Source organism: Anguilla rostrata, chromosome 14 (assembly GCF_018555375.3).
Source record: "Anguilla rostrata isolate EN2019 chromosome 14, ASM1855537v3, whole genome shotgun sequence".
NCBI classification, from domain to species: Eukaryota; Metazoa; Chordata; class Actinopteri; order Anguilliformes; family Anguillidae; genus Anguilla; species Anguilla rostrata.
The window spans coordinates 10,435,484-10,444,199 of NC_057946.1; the positions used below are offsets into that span (position 1 = coordinate 10,435,484).

An 8,716-nucleotide genomic window follows, 5' to 3' on the forward strand; every position below is an offset into this window, starting at 1 on the left:
ACCTGCATTGACTTCATACTATAATTTACTTTGCACCAAACAAACCACTCATGCTCGGCTTGGGGTCTGTTCATCCACTTATTCTGGACTGTTGTCTGACTTCCTGGATCACAAAAGAATACCAAACATGGTGATACTCTTCACCTTGCAACGTGGCCAGTATTGGAAATTCGAGCAAATAAAAAGGGGCCAAATGACCGATCAGAAGTCATTTCTGAGACACAAGCGAGCAGAGGAAAGCCCGAGTCATAAAGATTCATATTCTGGGAGCGGCGTTCAATTTGCGCACCAACAAAATGAAGCCTTCCTCTTACTGCATCCTCTTCATCATGACTCTGCTGTCGGAGAGCTACGCCAGCTCACGGGCCATGTCTGCGACCAAGATGGAAGACGGCAGCTCTGAGCAAGATGTCCTCAGCCCGTTCCTGAGTGAAGAGGAGGTGGATAATGGCTTAAGTCCTCTGCCAGCAAGTCGCTACATGGTGCTGGCCATCGGCAAGGCTACTAAGGGAGGGGACTTAAAGATCATCGTTGTCGACACCGGCATTTGGAAGGGTGCCAGGGCTCTGGCTCGAGGACTCTCACTTTACAAGTTCCAAGATCCAGAGGCTGCACAGCCACCTGAGAACATCATGGCAATGGAACGCAGGGGGGCAGACCAAGACGTGAGTTCCGGCATAGCAATCGCCAGGAGGAACACGATGAGATGCATGGTGGGAAGGGTGTACCGACCTTGCTGGGAAGTGTAGGGGGACTTAAGGATCCACCAAACAACCAACCAACCAACCAACCAACCTTACTTATATGTGTTAACGTTAAGCCCTAGCTGTGTCTAGCTGTGTTTGTTTTCTTGTAAGGTATCCAACATATGTAAAAACATCTACTTATAACAATTAAAATTTAGAATAAAATATGAAAGAAAACTTATTGAACTTGGTTTTGGTTTTTCCTTTTGTGTGTTTGAATAACATTTTCTCATTTTAAGGCTTTTGTTGTGCACTAAGGGACTGGGATTTAGTTGACAGAAAGGGATGATTCCTTCTAATCCAATCAGTATGACTAACATATGGAGAACCTGTTTGAATAGTTAATCTTCTGAGTGTGGAATTAATTTGTACATTTTTTCACCTTGAATGTGGTGACTCTCTGTTGGTGACTTTACAGTATAATGAAGACTTAGGGATGTGAATTGCAAGGGGTAAATGGTTCAAAATTATTATTTTTAAACCTCACTTAATTATGCCATAACTTTGATCTGAAAGCCACTTTCACAAAGCATTAAGAAGTTTATAAAATTATTTAATTTAGACAATAAAAACATTTTCTGTTGTTTAAAAAAAAAAATTATGAATTTTGGAAATTAGGGGACTGGCTGTATTACTCGATATGTCACTTCTGAAGTTAAATTATACATCTGAAAGCACCCTAAAATATTGCACACCGAGGAGCTACTGATGTTTGCCTGTGAGGCAATGCTTCAGTGAAGGGACGTTGTTTTCTTTTTCACACAAGAGTGTTTTATGATTTATCAGCTGTTGCTGAGGGAGCCCCATGGGGGTTAATCAAGACCTGGCTAGCTTACACAAACATATCGTAGAAAGATGCTCTCCAGAAAGTCCCTTTGGTTGTATGCATGTTGAGGAGACATTTAGAGTCTTGTGGTATGGATAAGAGTACTTTAGGTCCATTTTTCGGCTGGACCGCAACAGCGGGGCCAACCCTACAAACGTGAATGTCTGTGACTGAGTGACTGAGTGATCTGACTGAGTGATGAAGTTATACCATTGGTCGGCCGGATCACGTGTGTTAGGTCCAGCCATATACTAGGTTTTGACCTTGTTTTCCAAAGAAAAGTCAACCAGGGGCTGTATCTCAACAAAAACATGTTTTCAGCACAAAAGATGCCAAGTTACTCGCACAAACAAAGCACTGTCTATAAGTCTTTAATTAAAGCTTAGTTTAACAAAATCTAGGCCAGCCATGAGAAGTAGGGGAGAGCAGGAAAATAACTAACGGTTCTTGTATTTGGCTCAATTCTATTATATATTACTAGATAGATGAATCATTTTTTTAAAACAAACAGCCTACATCCCTTGGTTATGACTACACACCCCAATGAAATTTCTGGGACATTCCATTCACTAGCAATCTGACCTAAAGTACCGAGAGTGAAATGTTACATTTAACCCCGAGCTTGGGGTAAAACTAGTGCGGCGCTGGGTACCCCAAACTTAATGGCTAGTTAACACAAATAAGGCAATTCATTACAATTCCATGTTGTATGATACAGACAGTCTTTATTTATTAAATTAAAATATATATATATATGCCCCCCTGGCCGTGACCGCCAGGAGGCCCCTAATTATTCTAAAATACATATAATTTGGATTGGGGGCGCCCCAAACCAAATCCCGCTGAAGGCCCCTGAAAGGATACGGTGAGCACTGCAGGCAGGGTTCTCTGGTTTGCTAGTATGTTTACTCCCCTTTACAAAATCAGAGCTAAATGTATGCTTCTCTCCCAATCAATGCTCGGTGTTATCTCTCTCGTATTAATGCGTTTCCTGTAGGGCGTAAAATCGTCAAAGGCACTGAGGTAAATGCACTGGAGGAGTGCGCAAGCTTCAGCTGTAGTGTTTCTGGTGTGTGGGAGTGGGTGACACAGTGATGACTTGTGGGAGCAAAACTGGAAATTCCACCAATTGGAGAGGCAAAGGTAAAGGGGATAAAGATGATGAAAGTAATCGAGAACAATTCATCTTTACAGCCCTGTGATTTTACTGGTTTACTCTCAGTGGATAAGTTTTCACTGTGATGGTTCTCAGCTCTGAGCGTAGCCTATGTCTGAGTTCCTTCTTTTGACATTGTCCTTATTTTGATAAATACCACACTGACACTGATACGGAACCAGCTCCATATTCATTGCAAACTGCTATTCTCGGAAACCCAATTAGAGACTCCAAGTACAAGCTGAGAAACAATGAAATGCCACAAAATGTGCTCTTTGGGACTGTTCATGAGTTATGTTTAGATCATAACCATTCTGGTATTTTGGCACTTCACCTTTATCTGTCTGTAGCCATATGTATATAGTTGCCAGAATTCTTCACTTTATTTACTTTATTTATCAGTTAAGCAGATAACTCGCCTCCACCCGTTAGGAAAAATTAATTAATTGGCTACTATCATAAATGGAACGCAAACATATTCTTGAATTTGTATGTGTCCCCTTCCTGTCACTCAGATGCAAATGAAAGCATTTGATGACCTCCTGTTTGAATACACTGCAATTATAGCCTTTCACAATATTGATTAGCGCACAAACAGATTTGACCAGATTGCATGATCGTTAGACTTAATTGGTGCTTTGATCTGTTGGCTCAATGATTTTGCAAGAGAATGTGAAATAAATAATAAACAAATAACTAAATTTTCATTTTTCTGGTGCTTAAATGGGCTAGAAATGAAACTTAATTAGGAATGTTTTTATGGTTGAAGTTGACTTGATTCAAAAGCTAATGTTTGTTATTTTTTATGTTTGTAGTATGGAATTATTTTTCTAGTGATAGAAATATTTTATGAAAAATGAGTCATTGTTATAAAATGTTATCATAAAATGGTATGCATGTTAAATAATTTGCATTCAGACATATCTTCAGAAGTACCATGTGAAATAAATGTCATTTACGTCATTTAAGCCGAGATGCCATAAGTCATGGCAGGACCTCTTGTTAGCACCCTTTAAAAACAGCCTGGCCAGCAACACAGTCATAAGTGCCTGAAGCGATTTTAAATTTAGTGAGAGCAACATTTTCATAGCAAGCTCTCCATCCAGTGAAATACAGAACAAAGCATTGTAGTGATGATGCCATAATAAACAACTATCCTTTATACAATAATCTTGTACAATCTTTTTCTTGTTACGTAGGAAATAATAGATTAAATAAAGCAACATATTAAGCAGAGGACTCACTTCACCTGGTTTATTGGGTTTTAATCTAATGTAATGTAATGTAATGTAATCTGTTGCTAGTTTTGATATAGCAGAATACCCTCTCATACTCTTGTTCAGCAGTGGCATCATACTGGGAACCAAATTGTAAAATCCCATCCCGCAAGTTATAAATTTAATACAAGCTGTGTAGGTCTCCTGGGATAAGGGGCCTGCTAAGCAAACTAAAAATGTTATGCAACACTGTGCAGTAAATGAACATTGTAACAAACCAGTCGACCAACTGCCGGTTAATCGCTGTGAAATAGCTTCAGAACCATAGTCCAACCCATGTCCTATTTCAGCAATTTATGCAAACCTAGTCCTCTTGGTCTAATCCAAGCCCGCACTTGCTCCTGAGAAAAAAACAAACAAAACACAAAAAAAGAAGATTGTTTGGAACATTCTGGAACGTTAGCTGTCAAATGCATGTGACAAGCATCTGCCGCCTAAAGCCCTTTATTAATGGGTGTCAGTGCAGGACTGCCCTCTACTGCGGCCACATTGGGAGCATGCCGGTGCGCATGAATAGCGAGAGGGAGCAGTGCTGGCACATACGGACGGCAGCACAGAGCTTTCCTGGAACCCGCGGAGATGTCAGACCCGTCGACAGAACGCCTCGCCCGCAGTTACTCAGCGTTCTTTGCTTTCGCTTGTTCATCTCCCCCGCCTCCCTCTGGGCGCTCCGTACCCTGACAGCGCTCCGCTTCTCTGCAGACGTGCATGTTTTGTTTCGGTGAGTGGGGGCTGTTTTTTGCTGCCGCCTTATCAGAATTAAAAGTGCTGAATAATTAAGCAAGGTCAATGGGCACCGCTGCAGGCTCTGGGCTGTTGATAAAATAGGTCCTGGCTGTCTGTAAGCACGGTCTCCTTGAAACAGGGTGGGAAAAGGCATACAGACTTCTGCTCTGGAACTGCAGAACCTATAACAAAGGGTAGCACTTTCTGTGAATGGTCATAAAAGCGATATATAACTCTTTCATAAGCAATGCATAGCACTTTCATAAGCACAACAAAGAAATTTATTTATGCTTAAGTTTATCACTGGAAATATGGATATGGTGTATTTCACTTGGTATGACACAATAATATCACTTGCCACATCAGTGATGGCGTAACACCATATGCCTATATGCAGTTATTGACATAAACATTTTTTTTATTCACAGAAAGCTTTACCAAGTAAAGTGAAGCAGTAAAAAGCTCCCCATTCTGCACTTGGCTATATAGGCTGGAATTAAATACTGAGTCACTCACTGTAAAATTTCACATCTCATTCAATCAGAAGCATATCCTTGCCTTTGGACTCTTACTTGAGCAAAATGAACATGCTTTGGTCCAGATGAGAGCAGTGCCTTTCCATTGGGGATTCAGACTGATCATACAAATTCATAATAGGGTTGATACTACTGCTATAACCACTATTACAACCGCTACTGCTACTACCACTAATAATACTACTACTTCTACAACAACTACTACTACTACTGCTACTAATAACAATAACAATAGCAATAATAATAATAATAATAATAATAATAAACAACAACAAGTATTATTATTATTATTATTATTATTTTATTTATTTAAAAATATATATATATAATTATTAGTACTATAGGAAGAAGAAGAAGAAGAACAGGAATAACAAGAAACAGATATAATGCTCTGAAAGTTTGTATTAACATAGCAAAGGCCAGAAGATCAAGAGCACCTTCATCCACGGTTATTCAAATAGATAGAATCACAACTGTGAACAAGATAAGTACTCACAGATTGAAATAATATGCACTTCTGAACTGAATAAGGTGTCAAATTTCCATATATTTGGTAGCAGCACCCTAGAAGTCAGAGTTCTCTTCTAATACAATCTCAAAATAGAAAAAAAAATCATTGTATCTATCAAAGAAAGCATCAGTGCTATCTAATGACATAGCTAAATTAATATAAGGCCAGCATAGAGAATATGTATTGAAAAAGTAACTTGAGACACTCTGAATGGTGAGTTCAGCAGTGTGATCAGCAATGATATTTTATAGTGGGACACATTTTCACAGATCGAGCATATAATCTGTTACTTAGCAGCACACAATGTAAAGCATTCTGTCCAAAATCTAAATGAAGAGCTAATGTGATGCTAATGTGAAATCTGACCTGATTTCAAATCTCTTTGCATTACAATTAATGTTTGTTCTTTCAGACATAGGCAAATAATTTATGCACATATTTAGTTGCGTCCTTAGTGATATGGCACTCTATGTGTTCACTCTACATTTCATTGACTTAGTTTAACTGCAGGTAGCGTCTCTCATGAAGGAATGGAATGAACTACAGGAGAAAATGATATAATAATGTAATATCATCAATGTATGTTAAAACACAATGCAAATTCAACTTGAAGTTACCAGCAGGAATTAAATATAACAGTTTTGCTCCATATGAGAAAGTTAAACATATGGATGACATATTTCATTCATTTCAGAGATAGAGAAAATGTTGATGAAATGAAAGAATCTCAGATACAGTGTGTTTCATCATGTTTAAGACAAAGACATATTTTTTCATGATTTGACTTTGTACTTCACAATTTTAGACTTGTAATCAGACAATTCACCTTCGGTTAAAGTGCACATTCTCAGTTCACTGCATCTAATATTGGCTGAAACCTGTTATTCAAAGCATAGTGGTCGGATTCAGTGCCCCTTTCTCAACCCTTGTCCTTGAATGTATGATGGCTGTTGAAACTGGTGTCACATTTTGCACGCAAACTGCAATTTGCCATTTCAATACTGTCTGCAACGGCAGCCTGAGTTCTGGATTTAATTACAATGGTTTTGCACTTGCCAAAGGCATATTGCAAACCCTGAATGCAATTTTAACGTTTACTGTACATGCCTCATAGGCATATCGATGGTGTAGATAAGATTTAAACTGTTAAATGGACCCCTTATAGATGGTGTGCATTTTTTGTTGAGCAACATCTGGAAACAACTGTTGCACTGGAGGGAGAAAGGACCATTTTTCTTGGAGTATTTGGACTATTTAACCAAAGTGTTTATTTTTGTTTAAATTTTAAGCACTGAGGGTGTGATCCAACTGTTGTTGGGCTTGCAGAAATTCTACTGCTTTGGGAGAGACTCCTACATGAGAAGCTTTAGAAAATGCAAAGCTACTTTCTGAAAATATCATTTAGCAGGCTGGAGCATCGCAGAGGATGAGAAGAATGATTATTCACATTTAAAAAAACCTTGATGCTTGGATTTGGATTTGGTTTGTGCAGATTCAGCAATCGCACAGTCAATGCATCAAACTGTTTGAGAGAAACAAAATAACAATAATAACAAAATAACTAAAATAAAGTAGGACTCCTCCTCTGCAGATATGAACAGTTTAGCAACACTGAATCTATGGCATTCCACTGGAGATAAAATAAACACACTTGAGATTGTTCTTTTACTACTGCACATACCGTTCTACACTTGATGACAGTAAGAAAAACAGGGCTGAAATATGCACTTATTCTTATTTTACCTCTATGTCTCCCTCCCGTTCCTCCATGGCTTCATCATCATTTTGGGTTGCCATAACATTCCACATATCCATCATGTGGATGGATGTCCATTCCTATCCTTTCATACACACCAAAGTATCCAAATTGTATTCATGTTAAGCCTACGTGCTTCCCTCCTGAGTAGTCAGCCATGGTTTCCAAACTGTGCACATGTGATGGTCTAAATGTAGCCCTGTGATTGCTCTGTTAGATGAGATCTGTCGGCCAGACAGGATCCCACTGCATTCTTCCAGTTTGCCCACTGTGGCAAGTATGATGTATTCTGTATGTTTCTAGGACGACATCACCCAAAACCATTGATCACAGTACGATATTTGAAACTTTTGCTGTGCCCTTTGAAATTGAACACTTGGCAAGAAGTCACATTTGACCAAAGTACTCTGTGATCTGCAGATTCTCATTCCTTATCCTGCTAAGGCCTTCCTCCACCTCTCAAGACTTTCATTAGTCTGGATGTGAGATATGCCAAGACTATTATTACCTGTCGGGATTATTTATGGCTATTTATGTGATTAAGGGTTCATAGCAAAATGAGTCTGCTACTGCCTTGAAACGGAATTCACATACTATGTTGCACTCAACTTAGATGATACAGAGTGTTTTGTGGAAATTCTCATGGAATGCAACACAAGGTAATCTCCATGCCATCTGAACAGCTGGTGAGTATTTAATGTAATGACCATAGCGGAATTAGGTGTTCATAATGTAGCAGTAGGATTTGACCTTTTATAACACTTCACCAACAAACAATACTTTTTTTTAAATGATTTGCAAAAAATTTGCAAGTTAGTCTAATATCACCTAATATAGTCTAGTCTAATTGCGCACTGTAGCTAATATAATTTTAAGGACCAACTACTGAGTTCATGTTCCTTTTTTATGTTTTATGGCTCATAAAGGTAAGGGCATACCTAACTCTATATTGTTGACAGACAACTCATTTGAATTAATGCCTAAAAAGGGCTCAAATACAGTCAGTGCAAATAGTATAATGTTACCCAGAAATTATTGCAGAAAACAATTACAGCTGTCACACTGTTGATATTTATGTGCTCCATGCAATGGATGGTTATTCTTTTGGACACAAAGCACTGACACAGAAACATAGTGTGCACATAGATAGTGGTCTAATAAATTAATTGCATGCATGAATTC

At 38.6% G+C, this 8,716-nt stretch overlaps 1 protein-coding gene across 1 annotated transcript; it reads left to right on the forward strand.

Annotated features, from left to right (window-relative positions):
* The first annotated feature begins 200 nt into the window (after positions 1-200).
* On the forward strand, positions 201-927 carry pmchl (pro-melanin-concentrating hormone, like). The gene has a single exon (XM_064308121.1). The coding sequence runs from the start codon at positions 297-299 to the stop codon at positions 747-749; it is 453 nt and encodes a 150-aa protein (XP_064164191.1). The 5' UTR covers positions 201-296; the 3' UTR covers positions 750-927.
* Positions 928-8,716: the final 7,789 nt, after the last annotated feature.